At 38.7% G+C, this 25000-nt stretch overlaps 2 protein-coding genes across 7 annotated transcripts in view; one reads left to right on the forward strand and one right to left on the reverse strand.

Annotated features, from left to right (window-relative positions):
* LOC135221070 (uncharacterized) overlaps positions 1–25000 on the reverse strand; it is an 82248-nt gene that overhangs the window by 44127 nt on the left and 13121 nt on the right. The window lies entirely within an intron of this gene.
* Positions 1–25000, forward strand: part of LOC135221071 (torso-like protein) — a 68095-nt gene that overhangs the window by 24843 nt on the left and 18252 nt on the right. The window contains exon 2 of one of the 4 annotated variants that reach the window (XM_064258837.1): positions 2113–2618. The exons of 2 other annotated variants lie outside the window; for them this stretch is intronic. In XM_064258837.1, the coding sequence (XP_064114907.1) occupies positions 2572–2618 (47 nt within the window). In that variant the 5' untranslated portion in view covers positions 2113–2571. The remainder of the gene's footprint in view (positions 1–2112; positions 2619–25000) is intronic. One more of the 4 variants, XM_064258838.1, reaches the window with a different exon arrangement.

The following is a 25000-nucleotide window of genomic DNA, read 5'->3' on the forward strand; positions in this document are numbered from 1 at the left end:
TGCATTTTTTTCATAAACTTCTGAATATTAGAGAATTTCTCATTTTTCCCTAGGGCTTCCACTACCCCTGGAAATTGCTAAGCTGAGAAGCACTGCTTTAGAACCAGCAGCCAGAATCATTTTAGACTCACGAGGAAGGCGAACCTGCTCGGTGTAGAAGCCACTAACAGAAGCACCTGATATATTTCAACTTTATAAGATCAAGTGTACAAATTAAGATGATCTTAGCTTACATGTGGTTAGAAGGCCATGGTCATACGAAACTCTACATCTGGTTTTGCCCTAAGGTGATGCTGTGAAAGTGTACACAATTCTTTCATTAATGTGCATAGGCCTATTGCGCGTGTATCCATCGCAGTATTATAATTATAGTAGTATGTCAGTATCGAAATCTCTCTCTCTCTCTCTCTCTCTCTCTCTCTCTCTCTCTCTCTCTCTCTCTCAGACGTTTTTAACAAACGATCATGGCTGATGATCCGAACAAGGATTTATTTCTTCCACCGGTACTCCCCCTCCTCTCTCTCTCTCTCTCTCTCTCCAAGTCTAAAACTGACAGTGATTAGAAAGTGGATAGAACTTGTGAATCCCAGAGTAGATTCAGCGCAAGCGTTATGGTTCGCGCGGTGCGTGAGAAGAAGCACATTAACTTTTTACCAGTCGAACGCATCCCCCTTTTGAGAACTTGGAAAACAATGGCCACGCACTATGTTACAAGTGATCGTACGTCTATTCACTCCCTTTGAGAGACTGTACACAAACCATTCTCTTTTTTTCGTTCTTTCTTAACATACCTGTTGACGCTTGGAAAGGTCTGATTATACATTCTGAAAGCAGAAAGCATTCCTAACCTCTAGTTGAGACGTCGTGCTTTCAGCGTCAGATGAGGACTCCATCTTGATGAATGACTTTCTAGACTCCGCTTTCTCCTGTCTTGAAATCATGGTTTTGGATCTTCATTTTTATGATGAGAACGACACTATCTTTCATTATCAACTTTTCCTTGGCAATGTAGTACTATGAGAACATATCTCTCAAAGTAATTGTGAAATGTGTGAATATTAACATGAAAGACTCTACGGTAAGGAAAATACAACGTTAGAACGCACACATACACACACACACACACACACACACACACACACACACACACACACACACACACATATATATATATATATATATATATATATATATATATATATATATATAATTTATATACCCAGAATGCGAAATCCCTTTCTTATGAGTTACTGTGCTGGATGTCAAGGAACTGCCCCTGTCACTTATTTTGATGAAAGGTTTTTTTATAAATGAAAGTACTGCATTTTAAATTCAGATAGGGTGTCGGTATAATTGTTAATCGACGAAGCTGGAAATAAGACCCCCCCCCCCATAGAGGAGTCTGGCAATATATATATATATATATATATATATATATATATATATATATATATATATTAGACATTCGTGCATTTATATACATTTGTTAATTGCTGATATAACTATACAATATAATAATTTTACCCCTGATATAATTCAATCTTACATTATATTGCTTAGTAATGCATTGTCATTAAGAATTACGATGCTGTAACTGCTTCACGTTCCTTGAAATTTGGCAACAATCAAAATAAAGATATACGTCTATTGTCATTACTTCTCTTGTTAATTGTAATTGTACATTGTGAGTATTCACTGTCTTCGGTCACACATAAAGTAAACGCAGTGAATGTCAGTACAGACATCTCAATGTATATCTGTTTGGGCGTCTGTGCGCATGCGCGTGTACGTATGTGCATGAATTCAAGATTCTCTGGCTAGATAAAGCGACAACGTAATTATATGATTTAAAAGCATTCAAGTTTTCTACGTGTAAACAGTTCCTATCGATTTGTTTATCCTTATTAAACTCAAACATCGAATTCCGCAAAGATATTTCACATCTGCATCACGCCTGGAGCACATTAATTCAACACCTCTTAGACAAGACATCGAGCAGAACACTGTTTCACGCACAAAGGGTCACGCATGACCGATATGACAAGTGACTATCGCGCGTAATGCCTTCGCTGTTTCACTTTCTCATCACATTGCTTCTTTCCCCGCGAGAAGTGAGGAGGCACTCACAGAAATGACAGCATCGAAGTGAGAAGAGTGTGTGAGAGAAGGTTCTCTAGGGAAGGACTAATAATTATCCGACGTCCGTTGGGCCCGGCGTTTAGAGAGAGAGAGAGAGAGAGAGGGAGACAGAAAGACAGACAGTCCCTCAGTGTTTGCCTGCCTTCGTCCTGGCAATATCTTTTAAACGAAAGCACCTGGCTAGGCGCTTGTGCCTGTGAAGCGACTCCGGCTACTGTTACCAACGAGAGGAACGAGATTGTGTTTTCTGTTGCAGAATCCGTCCGTTAGAAAATGGTATTGAGTTCCGTTCGCACCAAAGACTCGAAGCGTCACTAGACCTATACTTACTGTAGCTACTGTAGGCGGTGCGGTGATCCCACAACAGGAAAAGTGGCTAAAGAGGTCCCTTCCAATTACACAGGCGCGACTCTTTCTAACCATGGCACGGAAATGTTCAAAAGCACGGTGTGCGGTCTGGTCAGCAGTCACCTGAGTTCGTAAGTATATACTTATGGCGGTTTTCTTTGTAATATTTGTAAAGAATTGGGTTTTGAATGTCTGTTTGAACATGTGGTACTAGGTCTCTTACACGACAAACACGTGCAGTGGCATCTAAAGAATGGTTTGACACAAACAAATACTGAGAGTGAGTGCATAATGTTTTTCATAAATGGTGCACACATTTCATTCATTTATTTCAAATGCAAGCTTCCTCTCTCTCTCTCTCTCTCTCTCTCTCTCTCTCTCTCTCTCTCTCTCATTAGTAATGGCAAAAGTAATTGAAATCTCCTTAGGATAGCAATATATGCGTTAGCTTGTCAAAGTATTGTTACCCATCCACATTCTCTCTCTCTTTCTCTATTAATAAGTAGTAATACTTAAAATCTCCATACGATAGCAGTAAATGTATTAGCTTGTCAATCAGTATTATTTCCCTCCTACACACACACACACACACACACACACACACACACACTTTCTCTCTCTCTCTCTCTCTCTCTCTCTCTCTCTCTCTCTCTCTAATAGCAACATTACAAGTTTCCTTACGATAGCAATATAAATGAATCAGCTGGTCGAAGTATTATTTCCTACTTATACATTTTCTCTCTCTCTCTCTCTCTCTCTCTCTCTCTCTCTCTCTCATTACCAGTAATACTTCAAGTCTCCTTCCGATAGATGTAAATGTGTTAGCTTGTCAAACAAAGTATTATTTCCCACCTATACATTCTCTCTCTCTCTCTCTCTCTCTCTCTCTCTCTCTCTGACCGAGGGCACGAACCGATGCATCCTCATCCTCGTGAATTGCTCTCACCCCCATGACCTCCCGAAGGCATTTATCTCGTGAAAAAGATCAAGAGGTTATGTATGCCTTTCTCTTGTATCTCCAGAAAGCTATAATCGGTGAGGGTTAGAATTATTCCTTAGTCCTATGGACATGACGTAAGTGTTATTGTGTGTTTTGTGATGGCATACTAGGATCTTTCGAGTTTTGGCCCTGGAGGTGAGTTTTTTGTTATTTTTTTTTAGGGGGTTGTTAATTCCTTAGGAACCACTACCGGAATTTCTGGTATTGTAATCGTAGCGTTGTTCTTTAAATTAATTTGTTACTATGTATATATATATATATATATATATATATATATATATACATATACATATACATATATATATACTATATATATATATATATAAACACGTATATATAATACATATATAATTATGTGTATACACAAAGATATATATATATATTATATATATATATATGCACGTATAGATAGAGAGAGAGAGAGAGAGAGAGGAGCGAGAGAGAGAGAGAGAGAGAGAGAGTAGGGGCGTAAAACTGACCGGTGGAAAAAGAAGAAAAAAATCCTTAAAAGAAAGAAAATGAACTACAACAAACATGCAGTGAATGCGGACGAATATTATCTAATATTCTATTATACGAATTATAGGAATTCCAATCACGCTCACAGATTAGCCATTTCTCGCCGAAGGTTTTTAGTCGGGGATATTTTGGGCGAAGATTATCTTTAAAAGCAATCGGGGAAAGATCTTCTCTCAGCCCGGTCAAACAACAAGATACTATTTTAAGATATTTTTAACGAAAGACGTGGGGAGTAATCTGGGTGAATGTGAAATATGTTTTCTTATGAACTGACATTTTGTCTTTTTTTATTATTATTATTATGACAAGTGATAATAAAAGTGCGGATGTTAATGACATTCTTATCAATTAAATGAAATATATATATATATATATATATATATATATATATATATATATATAATACATATATTAGATGGATCCACAGTAATATGCTTGTTTTTCCAGACGAAATATTTTTGTAGAAATACATACACTGTATACTATAATTCTACAAATATATTTCGTCTTGATCAACAAGAATAGTACTGTGGATACTTGGGAGCACGATACGGTGTTTTACATTGTGTGATCAAGACGAAATAATTTGTAGAAATATAGTATACAATGTATGTATTTCTACAAATATATTTCGTCTTGATAAACAAGCATAATACTGTGGATCCATCTAATGTGTATATATATATATATATATATATATATATATTATATATGTGTGTGTGTGTGTGTGTGTGTGTGTATGTTGTAGTATATATATATATATATATATATATATATATATATATATATATATACATATATATATATACACATATACATATATTTATAAATACGTGTATATAATATATACATCTACATACACAAATATGATGTACTTATATATATATATATATATATATATATATATATGTGTGTGTGTGTCGTGTGTGTGTCTGTCCGCGCGTACGTGTATGTATATATGTATATTTACACATTTCCATTTACAGAGGAAATCACCAAAACAATCTCCAGTTACAGAAAGTTGATATTAAAAGTTACAGTCCAGGAAATCCACCTTCAGCATTGGATAGCTCTGTTCATACAGTCCTTGGAATTCTCTTTCCAAATATAAAGGTTTTACGGCTGAAGAATGTTACTTCTATTATAAAGTGCATAAGTTTTTGTTATTGGCCATTGGCAGAAATTCCTGTCCATTTATTCCTTCATCCCCCCCCCCCCCGCCTCCTATCTTTGTAATTGGTTATAGGAAAGAATAGGTGCAAAACAAAAACAAAACAATCAAAAACGGCAAGCGATCGTTTACAGTTTTCAGCCACTCAAATACGTAATTTCCTTTCAGGTAATACAATAACAGTAAGCAATGAATTAACAGTAACAATGATAATAACGGTAATACCATCACAACTACACTGTAAATGAGACTATAGTAGATTCGCATCAACCGTGCATTTGATGTCTAAGCCAGTCTCTTACGACGCTCCTGATTGGCTGTTGATAAGCCAATCACAGGACTGGAAACTCTCAGTCTCTCGAGAGAGTTCACATAGGTAGGATGTATGTTCCACCTTTCCTGAAAGCCGTATCCCTCAGGAGAAGTGGAACATAGATCCTACCCATGTGAACTCTCTCGAGAGACTGAGAGTTTCCAGCCCTGTGACTGGCTTATCAACAGCAAATCAGGAGCGTCGTAAGGGACTGGCTGTTAGGATATCGTTTTTTTTACTTTTTGTTTTTAAATTTGATAGTAGCTTGTGAGATTCCAATGTTTTCTATAAAATTTAACAAATGGAATAGTTCAACTACCTTCAACTTGAATATTGAAATGATAATTTAACGACTAAGTTTATGCGATACTACTAGTGATAGGTGTCTCCTATCTATTTGGTAATGCATATCTATGGTTTTGATATGACGTTTTTTATCACTTCGTTTCGTTCACGTTAATTTTATGCTAATTGGAAAATAGTTTTACACAATAACAAAACATAATGTTCTAAAGATATCAGTGACTGTTTTTAACGTCATTACATATGATTTCTTCCATCTTTGAAAAGAAAAATTGATAAATAAGGCATGAATCGTGCGTCAGGCAGGTAAACGAAAAATTATGAAACTCTGCCATGAGTTTTTTGGCCGACAGTACTTCACTGAATTTTTAAATTGTGAGATGCGACAGTCTAATTATTAGATGTGAATCCTAGAACATGGAAGGACTGCATTATTAGGTCTATCACCCCCTTTGAACATTATGGAGATAACGGATAGGAAATGAAATAAAGATACGAGGTTAACTCGGTATTATGAAGAAGAAGAAGAAAGAGTGTAACCATTGCCAACCGCAGACATTAAACTCAACAAGGGCATAAGTAAGGCCAGGGAAAGTTCAGCTGTTGTAGAGGCTATCTGACCAGAGATTAATTTTTATTTTTTATTTTTTATTTTTTTTTTAGAATTCCGGTCACATTTCACACGCAATGCTGCCAAGGAAATTATCTTAGAATTACAGGACGTTAGAGTCAGCAGTATTAAGGTAATTGAGGATAATTAATTGTTTTTAAATAATTATGTATGTATATATGGATATGTATATATTTACTTATATATATATATATATATATATATATATATATATATATAATATAATATAATACAATATATATATATAATTATATAATACAATATATATATATATATATATATATATATATATATAATCAACTTAAACCATAATAGCATGCATTTTTAATAAGTGTGGAGGCATATCTGCTCCCAGAAGTAGGTTTCATTCAATTTAACAGCCTACAGTTGCCTGTAAGTATTCTAATTCCTGAAATTTTGTGGAGAAATTTAAAAAAAAAGACTACTAAGAGGCGATTCTCGTATCATTTGCAAACTGTAATGACAAACAAACATAATGAAAGATTAATTCTTTAAACTTTCTGTTAATAGATCCATGGCTTCATAATCTTGAGAAATCGCCGTTCATCAGAATAAGAAACCTTTGAGAGAGAGAGATTACTCCAAATGCAAGACTTAATTTTAGCGACAAAACAATATCACTGCGTGACTCAGATTACATTACAGTATGTTTACTTAGTAATTTGTTTGTTATTAATAAATTAAGCTGTGTTTTTCAACATGCGGAGATGCATACGTTTTGATTAATATTTGTAATCGCATTTGTGTCGATATTATGTAGGCGGAAGTTTCTTATATTCATTTTTCTCTATCAAATTGTGATATTTTTTTTAACTACTTGTCATTTGGCTCTTATCAAACAGTATATATTCTATGTGTTTTCTTACGTACATTATACTTTTAACTATTTCATAAAGTCTTGATTGTAAATTTTGAAAATTCATAGACAATTAGGAGATGAAAGGACCACTAGCATGTAATTTCAACTTTTTTTTTTCCTGTCGCCATTTTTCATAGCCTTTATTTGTGAATTCTTATAAAAAAAATCTTAACCAGATCAGCAGCGTTGCCACAAACGAGACAAATCCCAGAGCTTTTCTGTTCTGGTAACGACGCGAGGGAGTGGCTGATTCATACGTGTCCCTACGGGCCACGCCTACCATCACCTGATCTGAGACATACAAGCACAGAGAGTCCTTTTCCCACATTTCGTGATGTAATCAGTCTGCCGGTAACCTAGGTTAAAACGCGGGCTGACAGCGGAAGCGAGCTTTCGTGGTGGTACTGTTAAAATATCTATTTTTTTTTTACTATCTCGACGCCAGTGATTATATCCAGTGATTACGGGGTGTTAAAGGAACGAAGGCCCGTGCCGGCATAAGGCCGGGGCAGTCAGCAAGAAGAGGTGATTCGCTTGACCCAAAACTGATGCCAGGTTAAACTGAAATTCTGTCTACCTAGAGAGCAACACGAGATTGATAAAATTAATATATATATATATATATATTAGTATATATATAATATATATTTATATATATATATATATATACTATATATACTATAATATAATATATATATAGATATATATATATATATATATATATATATATATATATATATATATATAGTAATATATATATAATATATATCATAATGTATCACATCACCGTGACTCATATAAATTATTCGAGCTACAAATGTCCAACCATATCTAATTCGCTCTAACTCGGAAATGATATATTTTCAAATATGTAAACCGAAGGAGAATTTTCTAGTTGATGGTAATTTCGTCCTCTCGGGGGTTCGAACCACCGTCCAGCGGACAGAGACGAAATCAAGACATCAGTGACGTTATCGATAACGCCACTGACGTTTGATTTCGTCTCCGTCCGTTGGACGCTGGTTCGAACCCACGAAAGGACGAAATTTTTATCAACTAAATAATTCCCCTTCGCTTTACATATATGAAGATATATCAATTCCGAGGTAGAGCGAATTAGATATGATGGGACATTTGTAGCTCGAATATATATATATATATATATATATATATATATATATATATATATACATACATGTATATATCAATTCTGTCACCCATAGATTTTTTTTTTTGCCCCATGTTATGCCAATAAGAGAGCAAATCCAGTTCTTTTCTAAAGCACAGAGTTTAGTATTATATCTGATAATTTCAAAGTATTACACCGAAGATTTGTAGCTGGAGATAATCATAATTCCATCCGTGTTCTTACATCGGAAAAAAAATAACAATTATTTACACAATAAATCATCATTTCGACAATGCTATGAGAAAAAGCCATTGTCCAAATCATTAAACAGGTGTCTATTTCGTATATTCTTCTGTTACTTCAAGCCAATGGCCCCTGTGGTGGTCTTGTTCCATGTGAATAGTGTTCATCTTCTGGATAATAATAATAATAATACCGAGAAAAAAAAAGTGTTTTCGTGTGACAAAGGGCTTTAAATACTCATCGTAAAATGTTAAAACATCGAGGTACATTGTACATTTTATCTAAAACTGAAAAATTGTTACGTAGGCTATTGATGATTATCATTACTCCAGGGACAACGATTAGAACAAGGTGTGCTCCAACTTCCACCTTACTCGGGGCGCGTGCTAAGATCGATGGTCAAATAGAGCGTTGTTTCACAAACGAAAACTAAGATATATATGCTATATTTTATCAGAAATAATTTTGCTATCCTGTTTAACATGGACATTTAATTTTTAACATTTTCATTCTAATAGATAAATCATAAATGTCCTGTCCTGAAATTCCTGTACCTTTAACTCTGCGTGAAACACCTTTTTTGTACCTTTTTCGGCTTTCTTATCTCCCTAACAACAACAACAACAGCAAAGTTGTTCGTAGGCTTACTCCCCGAGTAAGCTAAAATGTTACATGATTACTAAATCGTTTTTACCGCAATATAAAAAAAAAACTACCTGACGAAGTAATTTGCCGTACCTCCGTCAAAACATCAACAGCACGAAAAACTCGCAACTAAGCCTATCCGAAGTCACCAGATTATAAATTCTCGGATACCAAGCTATTCCTTTGTAAGTAATTGATTGATCGCATAGGTTATCAGGCGGCATTTTGCTCTCGATGAAATCTGGAAACTTATCCAGGGAACGAGCGCTATAAGAACTACGGAAGTCATCCGGTAAATCATGCCTAAATTAATCAGTTGACCTTAACCCATTGTGTCCAGATGCCCCTAAGTGATCTTCTATTTTTCTTCTTCTTCTCTTTTTTTTTTTCCCCCAGACGAGAGCTAAAGTCATCGCACTCGAAACCAGAACTAACCTTTTTTTTTCATATATATAAAAAATAAATGGAATATTTTATGAGAGATTCGTATTTTAGCTTACGTGGGGAGTAAGCCTACAAACTACTTTGTGGTGGTGTGGTTGTTGTTCTTCTTCTTCCTGGTGGGGTGGCGTGTGTTAGGAAAGGTCTACGGTAAAGCCTAAAAATGTCTGAAAAAAGGTGTCTCGCGTTGCGTTAAAGATAAAGGAATCCTAGGATAGGATATTTATGATTTATTTATTTGAATAAAAATATAGTAAAATAAATATTGTGCACGTTAAACAGTACAGAACAATTATGTCTAATAAAATATCGCTGATTATTTTGAAATGAGGAATAACTTACCACATATAAAAGGTTAAAGTTATGTCTATAAAAAAACCAGCTGTGATAGCGAGTGTTACTTCAGTAATAACGTATGCGCAAGAGCTTTACTTTATATATATATATATATATATATATATATATATATATATATATATATATATATATATATATATATGTATATATATATATGTCTATTTTTTCTTTAGATGAGACGCAGCATTTGAATGGAATATCCTTGCTATCTATAGCAGAAAATCTCTCTCTCTCTCTAGAGAGAGAGAGAGAGAGAGAGAGAGATTGAAGTATTTTTCATGTAGAATAATAACTGTCCCTTGAATCCACCGCTTTAGACATGTCCTCCATTGGCACATTGCTTGCCAGTCTAAGCAATACTGAAAAGTCAACAATAAGGAGACTTGAGAAAGTCCGGTATAGAATTAACGCAGCTGAATCAGCTAACAGAAATAATGATAATAATAATTATAAAAATAATAATAATAGAGTGGATGCTGAAGTAGCTCCAGGACTCATACAGAAGAGTGTGCTACTAGAAACAGCGCACATAGTGAGAAAAGTGATGGACTCCTAAGGCGGCAGGAAGCAACCCGAAACCCCACGCTATAAAAACCACCCAGTCGAATAGGATGACTGTGATAAAAAAGAATTAATTAGTATTAATAATAATAAAATTTTGCGATAATATCACAAAAATAAGCTTTCCATCCAAATACCCCATCTGAAATGGGTGGCATCGCCCATTGGCCAAAAAAGAGCCAACCTATCTCTTCCATGCTTCTAAAGGAATGAGCAGTTTTCCAAGGATTACCATTGCCCCTGGGATTCACAATCAAGTCGAAAAGAGACCCCACTCTATAACACAGGTCCTCTGGGCGTCTCTGGGAAACACCAGAAAATCCCTGGCAACCCAGGGAAACAAAGAGTCCCTCCTGAATCCCCGGAATATAGCCTCTACTCCGGTAGATTCACATCAACCGTGCATCTGATGTCTATGCCCGTCTCTTACGACGCTCCTGATTGGCTGTTGATAAGCCAATCACAGAACTGGGAACTCTCACATCAAGGCTACGTCTTACAAAAGGCGTACACATCAAGGCTGCGTCCTACAAAAGGCGGTATCACAATCAAGCTATTCTTACAAAAGCATACACATCATGGCACTACAAATCAGGCTAACGTTCTTACAAAAGGTTGTTACACATCAAGGCTGGCGTTCTTACAGGCGTACAACGAATCAATGGCTAATGTCGGTACAGAGCCCGTACACATCAAGGCTATGTCTTACAAAAGGCGTACAAAACATTCAAGGCTAATTGGTCCCTTAACACATCAAGGCTGCGTCTTACAAAAAGGCGTACACATCAGGCTTATGTACAAAAGGCGTACACATCAAGGCTATGTCTTACAAAAAGGCGTTACGCACACTCAACGCTATGTCTTACAAAAGGCGTACACAGGCAAAGGCTATGTCGTTCTTACAAAAAGGCGTACACATCAAGGCCTTTCCTTAACAAAAGGCACACATCCAAGGCTTGTCTTACAAAAAGGCACACATAAGGCTATTGTTTACAAAAGGCGGACACATTTCAAGGCTATGTCTACAAAAGGCGTACACATAAGGCTAGTCCCTTACAAAAGGCGTACACATCAAGGCTGTCTTACAAAAGGGCGTACACATCAAGGCTATGTCTTAACAAAAAGGCTACACATCAAAGGCTGGCCGGTTTACAAAAGGTGTACAATCAAAGGCTCGGTTTCTTTCAAAAGGCGTAACATCAAGGGCTAGGTTCTTACAAAAAGGGTACACATCAAGGCTAGTCTTCAAAAGGGTAACACACAAGGGCTAGTCTTACAAAAGGCGTACCATCAAGGCTACGTCCTTACAAAAGGTTACACATCAAGGCTAGTCTTACCAAAAAGGCAACAACAACAAGGCTTGGCGTACCAAGAAGGCGTATTACATCCAAGGCTTGTCCTTACAAAGGCGTAACACATCAAGGCTATGGTCTTACAAAAGGGTTACAACATCAAGGCTGCGTCCAAAAAGGCGTTCAATCAAGGCTAGCCTTACAAAAGGGGTTACACATCAAGGCTACGTTCTTTACAAAAGGGTACACATCAAGGCGCGCCTTACAAAAGGGTCACATAAAGGCTAGTCTTCAAAAGGCGTACAACATCAAGGCTAGTCTTACAAAAGGGTACACTCAAGGCTATGTCCTTACAAAAGGGCTACACATCAGGCTGTCTTACAAAAGGCGTACATCCAAGGCTGCCGTCCCTACAAAAGGCCGTTACACTAATCCAAGGGCTAATGTCCTTACAATAAAAAAGGCGTACACATCAAGGCTGCGGTAACCTTACAAAAAGGCGTACAAAAGGCATCAAGGCATGTCTTACAAAAGGCGTACACATCAAGGCTATGTCTTTACAAAAGGCGTAAACACATCGAGGCTATGTCTTACAAAAGGCGTACACATCTAAGGCTATGTCTTACAAAAGGCGTACATTCAAGGGATACGGTCTTACAAAAAGGCTTACACATCAAGGCTACGCTTACAAAAGGCGGTACACATAAGGCTATGTCTCTTACAAAAGGCCTACACATGGAAGGCTACGGTGCTACAAAAGGCGTACACATCAAGGCTATGTCTTACAAAAGGCGTACACATCAAGGCTATGTCTACAACAGGCGTACAAATGGCAGGCTGGTTCTTACAAAAGGTGTTACAAATATCAAGGCTATTGTCTTACAAAAGGCGTACACATCAAGGCTACTGTCTTACAAAAGGCCCGTACACATCAAGGCTATCGTCTTAACAAAAAGGTGTACACATCAAGGCTGGTCCTTACAAAAGGGTACACAATCAAGGCTACGTCTTACAAAAAGTGTACACCAATCGGGCTTAGGTCTTAACTCCAACCAAAAGGCATACACATCAAGGCTAGTCTTACAAAAGGCGATACATCAAGGTGGTCTTACAAAAGGCGTACACATCAAGGCTGTCTTTCTTACAAAAAGGCGGTACCCACAAAAGGCTAACGTCCTTACAAAAGGCTTACACATCAAGGCTACGTCTTAAATAAAAGGAGGTACACATCAAGGCTATGTAGGCGAAACATCAAGGCTGCGTCTTACAAAAAGGCGTACATCAAGGCTATGTCTTACAAAAGGCGTACACATCAAGGCTACGTCTTACAAAAGGTGTACACATCAAGGCTATGTTACTTAACAAAGTTCGGTTACACATCAAGGATTATGGTCTTACAAAAGGCGGTACACATCAAGGCTGCGTCCTACAAAAGGCGTACACATCAAGGCTATGTATACAAAAAGCGTACATCAGGGTTCAACTAACATCAAAGGTACGTCTTACAAAAGTGTACACATCAAGGCTGCGTCTAAAAAGGCGTACACATCAAGGCTATGTCTTACAAAATGGGCGTACCATCAAGGCTACGTCTTACAAAAGGCTACACATCAAGGCTTATGTCTTACAAAAAGGCTCACATCACGCTACGTCTTACAAAAGCGTACACATCAAGGCTACGTCTTACAAAAAAAAGGCGTACACATCAAGGCTACGGTCTTACAAAGGGCGTACACATCAATTGGCTACGTCTTGGACAAAATTGGCGTACACATCAAGGTCTTACGTCTACAAAAATTTGGCGGTACACATCAAGGCTATTCTTACAAAAGGCGTACACAATCAAGGCTAGCTTACAAAAAGGGTACAAATCAAGGCTAGGTCTTACAAAAGGCGTACACATCAAGGCTATGTCTTAACAAAAAGCGTACACATCAAGGCTAAAAGTCTTACAAAAAGGCGTACACATCAAGGCTTTTCAAAAGGGACAAATGCGGTACACAAAAACCAAGGTTACACATCAAGGCTACGGTATTACAAAATGGTTACAATCAAGGTACGTCTACAAAAGGGGTACACATCAAGGCTATGTCTTCCAAAAAAGGCGTACACACAAAGGCTAGTCTTACAAAAAGGGTACACATCAAGGCTATGTCGGTTACAAAAAGGCGTACGGACATCAAGCTCGTCTTACAAAAGGCTTACATCAAGGCTAATGTCTTACAAAAGGCTACATCAAAGGCTGGTCCTTACAAAAGGGGCGTACACATCAAGCTACGTCTTACAAAAAGGGCACAACATCAAGGGGCTATTGGTCTTAAAACAAAAAGGCGTACACATCAAAGGCTTATTTCTTACAAAAGGTTACACATCAAGGCTACGTCTTACAAAAAGGCGTACACAAGGCTATGTCTTTACAAAAGGCGTACACAACAAGGCTACGGTCTGGTACCAAAAGGCGTACACATCAAGGCTAAGTCTTACAAAAGGCGTACACCAAGAATCATAACGTCTTACAAAAAGGTTACACAATCAAAGGCTCGTTTACAAAAGGGTTACACATCAAGGCTATGCCTTTACCAAAAGGCTTACACATCAAGGCTAGTCTTACAAGGCGGAACAACAAGGCTGTCCTTACAAAAGGCGTACACCTCAAGGTAAGTCTTACAAAAATGTACACATCAAGGCTGTCCTTACAAAAAGGCTTACACATCAAAGGCTACGGGTTCACAAGAAGGTGTACAAAAACCCTTCCCCCCCCCCCCCCCCGGCAGTCTTTACAAAAGGCGTACACATTAAAGGCTAGTCTTACAAAAGGCGTACACACAAAGGCTGCGTCTTACAAAAAGGGTACTATCAAGGCTATGTCTATAGCGGACACATCAAGGCTTACTCTTACAAAAGGCGACACATCAAGGCTACGTACAAAAGGCATACACATCAAGGCTACGTCTTACAAAAGGCGTACACATCAAGGCTACGTCTTACAAAAGGCGTACACATCAAGGCTATGTCTTACAAAAGGCGTACACATCAAGGCTGCGTCTTACAAAAGGCGTACACATCAAGGCTACGTCTTACAAAAGGCGTACACATCAAGGCTACGTCTTACAAAAGGCGTACACATCAAGGCTGCGTCCTACAAAAGCGTACACATCAAGGCTACGTTTACAAAAGCGTACTACATCAGGCTGGCGTTACACATCAGGCACGCGGTACTAGTCTTACAAAAGGCGACACATACAAGCTTACGTCTACAAAAGGCGCAGGTACACATCAAGGCTGCGTCTTACAAAGGCGTATAACAGCAAGGCTCGGGTCTACAAAAGGCGTACACATCAAGGCTGCGTCTACAAAAGGCGTACTCATCACGGCTGGCTGTCCTACAAAAGGCGTACGTCAAGGGCTACGTCTTAGGAGGCGTACACATCAAGGCTACGTCTTACAAAAGGCGTACACATCAAGGCTGCGTCCTACAAAAGGCGTACACATCAAGGCTATGTCTTACAAAAGCGTACACATCAAGGCAACTACATCAAGGCTGCGTCTTACAAAAGGCGTACACATCAAGGCTATGTCTTACAAAAGGTGTACACATCAAGGCTACGTCTTACAAAAGGCGTACACATCAAGGCTGCATCTTACAAAAGGCGTATACATCAAGGCTACATCTTACAAAAGGTATATACATCCAGGCTGCGTCTTACAAAAGGCGTATACATCAAGGCTACGTCTTACAAAAGGCGCACACATCAAGGCTACATCTGATAAAAGTCGTACACATCAAGGCTGCGTCTTACAAAAGGCGTACACATCAAGGCTGCGTCTTACAAAAGGCGTACACATCAAGGCAACTACATCAAGGCTATGTCTTACAAAAGGCTATACTCAAGGGCTTACGTCTTACAAAAGGCGCCCACATCAAGCTACATCTGACAAAAGTCCGTACACAAAAAGGCTGCGTCTTACAAAAAGGCGTACACATCAAGGCTGCGTCTTACAAAAGGCGTACACATCAAGGCAACTACATCAAGGCTATGTCTTACAAAAGGCGTATACATCAAGGCCACGTCTAACAAAAGGCGTATACATCAAGGCTACTTCTTACAAAAGGCGTATACATCAAGGCTACGTCTTACAAAAGGCGTATACATCAAGGCTATGTCTTACAAAAGGCATATACATCAAGGCTACGTCTTACAAAAGGCATATACATCAAGGCTACGTCTTACAAAAGGCGTACATCAAGGCTACGTTAGTTGAGACCACGCTCTAGTCTTTCTCAGGACGAAGATCTTTCCAGACCGTGGTTAAGACTGACATGTTTATGCAAGCGAAAACGTTCACCAATATTCATTTACCTCTGTAGTAAGCTTTGAACTCTGTATAATAAGGGAAACGTTTGTTATACTCAGTTTTCTTTACAATGTAATGTTTGTTAACTGAAATAAACATATATACAATATAAATCAGAAATCTTTAAGTAGCTCACGCCACTCTTGCAATGAAAAATAATTAAATTATTTTGTTGTCTCCATGTGAGGTGCTGAAGCCAGTCCCCGAAAGCTCATAAGGCGTACCTGTAGCGCTACAGGTATTGAAAGTAAGTGGTACTGGTAATGAAATAAATAAAGACATTACTGAGCAACTGTAAGGCTGCCCACCACAATGCCTGCTCCATTATCTATGACCTCGTCAACGACCCCCTCAGGAGTCACATACTCCTTCCTTTTTCATTCCACACGTCCTCCCTTAGAAGGAAAAGGTTAAGGTAGCTTCCCCCTCCCACGCGCCGAGCTGTCGGCTAAACGAGTGGTGGAGTCGCTGGAGATAATTGCCGGGTTTTTAAAACAGTGAGCGAATGCGGTGCTTATGTAAATAGCTTGACGACTAATTCCGTCTTCTCTTGATCTCTGATAGTGATAGAACTAGCCTTTTATTGTTCTCGAAAGATACGGCCGTAATTTCGTTGTATTTTTCTCAAAAGATACTTGTTTCCGTGATAGGCCTATATGGTTGATAATCGCCCTTTTGGATTTATTTCAAATTAAATTCTTGGCCAAGAGGAGCATCTAAGACTGAGCCCACAGTCTCTTAGTCTTTAGGTGATAGTAAAATATCCTTTTATTTTCCTCAAAAGATACGTGCTTCCGTGATAGGCCTATATGGTTGATAATCGCCCTTTTGGATTAATTTCATATTAAATTCTTGGGCAAGAGGAGCATCTATGACTGAGCCCACAGTCTCTTAGTCTTTAGGTGACAGTAATATCCATTTATTTTCCTTAAAAGATACGTGCTTCCGTGATAGGCCTATATGGTTGATAATCGCACCGTAATTCCGTGTCGATTTCTCATCTGAATAATGATAAAATAATAATAATAATCAAAAGATACGTTCATCCATCATAGGCCTATATGGCTGATAATCCTACTTACGTCTTTCTTTCATATTAGATTCTTATGCAATAGTTGAATCTCCTCCTCGGTATCCGACAATCTTCCAGACATGCACAGTAAGTGACGACGAACTCAAGATGGGACGAGAGGATAAATATATAATGGTTGTCCTTCACCGTGAAAGATGCTCCCCTTGACTGCGTGACTGTGCATCTCCTGACGTAATTCTTTTCATGCTGTGGTTCCTTTGAATTGTCTCTTTTCTTCGTACACCAGGCTATTATTATATATATATATGCTCTTTACTCCAAGGAGCGTAACTAGCCTTCGTTATTTATTAATTTTCTAAAGAATATTTTGTTTGTTCTTTAAGCACATTGAATTTTTTCTTGTAACAGAACTATAGTGTCGATGACCATTGCTTTTGTGACGTTATTCTTTTTCGTTAAATCTCTGTCTGTCTGTCTCTGTATTACTTTTTCTCTGGATAATTATTGTAATCTCTCTCTCTCTCCTCTCTGTTTAAATTTTTCTCTGGGTAATTACTGACCTCTCTCTCTCTCTCTCTCTCTCTCTGTATAATTTTTCTCTGGGTAATTACATCTCTCTCTCTCTCTCTCTGTTTAATTTTTCTTTGAGTAATTACTGCTCTCTCTCTCTCTCTCTCTCTCTCTCTCTCTCTCTCTCTCTCTCTCTTGCATTATCTTTTCTCTGATTAATTATTGACTTCTCTCTCTCTCTCTCTCTCTGTAGTACTATTTTTCCTCTGGGAATTTATTCTTCACAGATTACGTCATACCACCTCCCTTAACGCGGAATTCCAAAAAAAAGAGGACTCAGGAGTGGCAATATGGCCGAAGGGACCTTGCACGTCCATGATCCATTGCCGTGTGTGTTTTTTCCTTTATTCATTTCTTTTTCTTAAGATGGTCACAGCTCTGAAGGTCAAGGGGAAATTGCCGTCTGTGGCGGTGTCTGGCAACCTGTTCATTGCTGCTTTTACTTTACTGACTTAGCTCATAATGAGGGGTGTGTCTACAAGTTTGTATTATTATTATTATTATTATTATTATTATTATTATTATTATTATTATTATACTCTCGGTGTTGCCAATGATTCTGATGACCTGATAATAAAGCATAAACGAGTACACATATCAGCGATGTGTTCAGACGGTGACTAGGCCGTTTTAACAGCCCGCCAGTGGAGATTACAAAATTAGTACCAAAACTGTTTCATTGTTGTATTCCGAGCAGCAATTAAATTAAGTACGTGGAAGCACTTTCTCCAGGGGATGATAATTAATTACTGATTACTGAAGCGTAGCTCATTTACGAGATATGCTGGTAAAACCTTGAGTTTTGTGTGCACACGTTCGCTTTGCTTCTTGATAATTAACTAATGTTATAAAACGGTTGCGATGTGCGCTGTCTGCCTCTCTCTCTCTCTCTCTCTCTCTCTCTCTCTCACTGTGGTCACTGGATATTTCGTTCATGTTCTATGGTTTTTCGCCAGCATACATTCTTACATACATACATACATACATACATGCATGCTTACATAGCCGCGTAATACTTGGTAGGCGACATGGGTTAGCATCTGAAGAAAAAGTCCGGCTTAAGCAGTTAACTGGCAAACCCTATAAAATAACGTAAATAACTATACGCTTGTTTCCAGAAGACCTGAGAGTTTTACAGACATTCACTTACGACATATTCATAGCATTAGATTCCTTCTAGAAAGGTAAAGTTCATGTGAATGAATAAAAAAACAAAACAAAAACAAAAAAGTAACTTTCGCGTGCGCAAGATTAGTAACCCAATATGTGACGACGCGTTCATTCCTTTGAGCAGGTAGTACTCACTCTCTGGTCCAACAATACTTTCATTAGTGAAAGTTTGCATATCACGCCTTCCTTAATCTGCGCGTTTATCGTTCAGAAGAAAACTATAAATGCAAGAAACTAATCGAACTCGAAACGCTTCCTATGGGTTCGAATCTCGCGTTACTATATACTATAGTAGATTCACATCAACCGTGCATTTGATGATTAGGCCAGTCCCTTACGACGCTCCTGATTGGCTGTTGATAAGCCAATAACAGGGCTGGAAGCTCTCTGTCTCTCGAGAGAGTTCATATAGGTAGGGGTCTATGTTCCACCTTTCCTGAGGGACTCTTTTGAAAGACGTATCCCTCAGGAGAGCTGGAAGATAGATCTTACCCATGTGAACTCTCGAGTCTCGAGAGAGATTGAGAGCTTCCAGCCCTGCGATTGGCTTATCAACAGCCAATCAGGAGCGTCGTAAGGGACTGGCGTAAACATTAAATGCACGGTTGATGTGAATCTACTATAGGTCTAGGCGTACGAGAGCGCTAGCTTGGCTCAGGTCTTTCGAACATTGTCTTCGTCGAACGCTTTCCCAAATTTCAAGGTACCGTCATCTTCGCACGGGCACCCCTGCGTGCGTTGGTATACATGTGATACGTAAATAAAGGGCAAAGGGTAAGGGGACGTCTGATGCTGAGCAGTCTAGCGCCGAAGGTCACCATCACCAGGGAGTCAGAACTCGGACTATGAGTTCATTATCAATCCCGTCATTGCAAGAGTTGGATTAACGTTCAGTCTGTTATCATTATCATTATTATTACTGATGTCGCATTCTGTAGACTAAAATTTTCATTTCTAAGTTCGCTTAGAGGAATCTGGCGGATGCACTCACTAATAAGCCAACATTCGCGCCTTTGAAAAGGTACAAAAACAAAACATCACACCTTTGCTACAAAATTGCTGTGAAGAGACGCGCGCGATAGCGTTATATCGGCAGACAAACCCATACATTGAACGATCTGTGTATGACAGACTTAAAGTCTCAAGCCAGCAGCAACCTGGTCGTGACAGATTCCCGCTGAGATCGTTCAGACACGAAGCTCCGCCCAGTTTGCATTCAGACAAGCCCATACACAGTGTTTTTTGCGAACGATACAGACAGTCGTTTAGACAATCGTTCAGTGTATAGGGGCCTGTAGAAGTCTAGTAGGGGTTGGGACACTGAAAACAATGAACTCGTGCGCAAATTCAGATTTAAATGAGCATATTTCTATCTTTAATGCATTTAGCTCACGGTAATGAGGCTGTGGCGTATAATAGTCAGACACACCAACCGGAGAATTGTATTATAGGACAGGACGTGAATTAACGGCTAATCCAGTGGATCGTGCTCACGAGTTCGGAAGGAATTGTAGGCTGTTGATAAGCCAATCATAGGACTGGACACTCTCCCTGTGATTGGCTTGTCAACAGTCAATCAGGAGCATCGTAAGGGACTGGCCTAGACATCAGATGCATGGTTGATGTGAATCTAATGTAGTAATCTTCCAAACCTGAAAGAAAATAAAACCACTAACTTGCCAGCAACCAACACACCAACGGCCCCAATCTCTCTCTCTCTCTCTCTCTCTCTCTCTAACACACATAAAATGACCTATAGAGATTCTTAGACCGATTATCTTCTTCAAGTCCTGAAAGAACATGAGCACAGACAACCTTACGTAGTCACACCCGAGTGATTTTTTAAAAGCCTCGTGACTTTTATCCTGTAACACTATAAGCTTCGTTGAAACTGCCACGAGAGAGTGACCTACTGAACTCGATTAAAATTTCAATTCAGCGACCAATCAGTATTTTGTAAGAGGGAAAACTCAATCAGAATTGAAACTGTCTACGTGAGTCAGGTCTCGATGTTATTCTAACAGTTTTTAAAAAATGTGTCTATCTTCCACGGACAAATGTTCCCCCTCCAAAAGAGACAGATATGTTAGAATAATCTGTGAGACGCCGCCCTCTCTCTCTCTCTCTCTCTCTCTCTCTCTCTCTCTCTCTCTCATCTGTTAATCGGGTTTAGTAAATTGTGATAAAACCCTTCTTATTTTCAAGAATTTACATCCTGAAAATTTATTTATTTTGTGTATGTTCGTACGCATATTTCCTTGTTACCTTTCTGAACAAGGGTAATTTTATTTATTTTTCATTCAATTATCGATCCGAATAATCGTCATCTGACGGAATAAGAACCATTTTTGCCCAGTGGTACAGCACTTTAATTTTATTTGCAACGTCCGTGGTCCCAAACCAACCTGGATCTGATAGTCTGTATGGAGTCAAAACATTCTGTTCAACATTAAGCCGTTTTCCCTAATAGGAGTTGGCTTAGAAAAGAAAAAGTGAAAACAATTTTCATTTATTCGTTTGTGCGCAAATTTACTTGGGGAATAACGTTTCTCATTAGAATAGAAACTATTAATTCTATGGTCACCATATATCGGCAATCATATCCTTGGCCTAATTTCTGCGAGTGAATTAAATTAGTTTGCTGACCATCACAAGCAGTGAGCATGAGACAACAAACTTTACAATCATGTTGCACAATTACTTATCCGACATCTGCCCTCTACACGGTCGCTTAAACTTTAAGTAAATAGTGCTTAAGATAGAAAAAAATTTAGAATATGTGTTGTTTGGTTCGCGCTCCTTAGTCTTAGTTGAGATCAAAGAAAGTGAGTGGAAGGAGGCCACTTACGAATGCGTCCACCACCACCACCACCACACCCACTGAAAAGGCGTTGTCCAGAGCTGCTTACCGGTGGTCAATGAACATGCGATTTAGGCCAAGGGTCAGTCATTGGGACCAGTGAGGTCGCCGTGTTCCTACTCCTTAATGAGGGCTGGTAAGGTGACAAGTTCGGGAACCTGCTTGGCTTCGTTAAGAGATCTTAGCAAGTTTGTTACAGAACATTTACGCAATCTGTTCTGCATTATCACTGTTAAATGTTGAGGACAAACTCATTTCCAGAAGGAAGTTCAAACATTATCAAACTTCTAACTTCATTTAATGAGAAATTGTAGCAGTTTTTGCTGGCTTTTACGGCTCACTTGTTATATGAGCTCAAAGAAATATCTATCTCGGCCAATCATTGGATACCTAGACCAATGTAGAGACAGAGAAGGAACCAAACATTTCATTAATTTGTCTGTTCATTCATTTCTTGCCCTGTTACTTCATTTTGAACAACTATTTAACATTCAGGTCAGCGCAGCAATGTGAGAATGGTTGAAATATGATGACTTCGTTTTTATTCCATAGCAGCTTTGACAAAGGCCGCTACAGTAACGGGATTTGCAACATACGATACTGATTGTGAACGACAGAACAAAAAAAGTGAAAGCTGTTTTTGAAGACTCGATTTGTCCTTTCCTTTCGCTCCCATTTTAAATAGATCGTGGAATTTTAGCATCACATCGAAATTCAATATTTTTCCACTTCTTTTACTGAGAGGTATCAGCTGAACATGATTTTATTAATATATTAACGCTGGTGGTTTCCAGTTTACTTTAAGCGTTATGCAATACGTTGCAGAAAAATGCCTACCATATATCCACATACTGTACAATAAGCACATCCTTACGATATTCATCGTCTGCAAGATGAAGTATCAACTAGACCTAATGTATGAAAGATCCAATAGCATCATCTTGCTTTTAAAAGTGGGTATCCCAAGACCGTCTATATAGCACGCAAGGAAAGTCACATTGGCGCTCCAAGGGAGGACAGATAACATCTCTTCAGGGAATTAGTTACGTAACAAAAAGCGGAACTGCATTCTTCCAACTATTATAAGGGTTTCAGTGCCTCCTCTCCGCTCGGGGAGAACTTGTTTGCCAAGCATGACTCGAGTCCAAGCGAGAGGAGCCTGCAAACCGAAGCTTCTATGGAAAAACAGGTTTTGACGGAGAGCGAGAATTCCCGGTTACGTGTGTGTGAGCAGTCTTCGGTCATTTTTTTTCTTCTTTTTATTATTATTTTTTTTATAGGAAAACAACATGCGTCTACTTTCGTGGAATCAGTCGTTAAGTGGTTTGTGTGTGTGTGTGTGTGTGTGTGTGTGTGTGTGTGTGTGACCTTCCACTCGCCAAGAAGAACAAAGTGATTTCTTTTATATTTATTTTTGTTAAAGAAAACTATTGTGTGGGCTTTGTCCATCCGTCTGTCCGTACTTTTTTCTGTCCGTCCTCAGATCTTATAAACTACTGAGGCTAGAGAGCTGCAAACTGGCATGTTGGTCATATGCCCTTTAATCATCAAGCGTACCAAATTGCAGCCCTCTAGTCTCAGTAAAAAAAAATTTCAGGTTAAAGTTAACCATCATCGTGTTTCTGGCAACGATATTGGATAGGCCACCACCAGGCGAGTGGTTAAAGTTTCATGGGCCGTGGCTAATACAACATTATACCGAGACCACCTAAAGACAGGTCTATTGTCGGTGGCCTAGAATAAAACATCGCAGCGTTTATTCAGTGCCTTTTTCTGCTTCCCGTCTATCCTCTAAACAATAAAGAGCTGCCTTAACCGATTTTAATAGCATTTGTGGTTTACCTGACTTCGGTCAGATTACATTCCTCTGACGGTTGTGGCAGCAGGAAGAGAACCAGTGGTACTAATTATTCGTTTTCATAACCTTTTTATAATATATTCTCTTTAAAAAAAACACTTGTAATTCCAACGTTATGAACGTATTGTAAACAAATTATGCTTACCGTTCAATAAGCTACGTAAATGAATTTGGTTATGAATACAACTGGAATCAAAGAATTATAAGAATCTCACTGGAAATATAAATCTGTATCTTTCGTGGCAGGCTCTCTCTCTCTCTCTCTCTCTCTCTCTCTCTCTCTCTCTCTCTCTCCAGGTAAGGTATACCTTACCGGTTCTCATTAAATCTTTGGGGATGAATTTGCTATAGTAGACTCACATCAACCATGCATCTGAAGTCTAGGCCCGTCCTTTACGACGCTCCTGATTGGCTGTTAATATGCCAATCACAGGGCTTGAAACTCTCAGTCTCTCTCTCGAGAGAGAGTTCACATAAGTAGGACGTATGTTCCACCTCTCCTGAGGGATACATCTTTCAAAAGTATCCCTCGGGAGAGATGGAACATGCATCCTCCCCATGTGAACTCTCGAGAGAGACTGAGAGTTTCCAGCCCTGTGATTGGCTTATCAATAGCCAATCAGGAGCGTCGTAAGGGACTGGCCTAGACATCAGATGCACGGTTGATGTGAATCTACTATAGCTCTACGCCCTTTTCTTTATGCCAAGCGTCCGCTAATGCCAATTCACAGTATGGTGCGAACCACGGACCTTGCAAACGCGAACTGATCGCTCTCTTACTGAAGCCACTTATTTTACTCACACACTACGATTCAAAGTGACGTTAATTTGTTTAAAACAATAAGACAAGTTTTCTGTACAGCGTATAATGAAGGTCTAGCTTTCGGTGGTATCGGTATTATGCTGTATGAGCTCTCAGCCGGCCGTGGTTGCCTGTGTTGCTGCGTTCCCAGACGCACAATTACGGCTAACTTTAACCTTACATAAAATATAAACTACTGAGGCTAGAGGGCTGCAATTTACTATGTTTGAGGATTGTAGGCTGGATGATCAAGAGACCAATTTGCAGAACCTCCAGCCTGAATAGTTTTATTTTGCAGAAAACTAATAAAAACTTGAGAACTATCAAACCTCATTTTCAAGTCCTTTAAGATGAAAAAACATTAAATCACTGGAAAAAC

This window comes from Macrobrachium nipponense, chromosome 2, assembly GCF_015104395.2.
Source record: "Macrobrachium nipponense isolate FS-2020 chromosome 2, ASM1510439v2, whole genome shotgun sequence".
NCBI classification, from domain to species: domain Eukaryota; kingdom Metazoa; phylum Arthropoda; class Malacostraca; order Decapoda; family Palaemonidae; genus Macrobrachium; species Macrobrachium nipponense.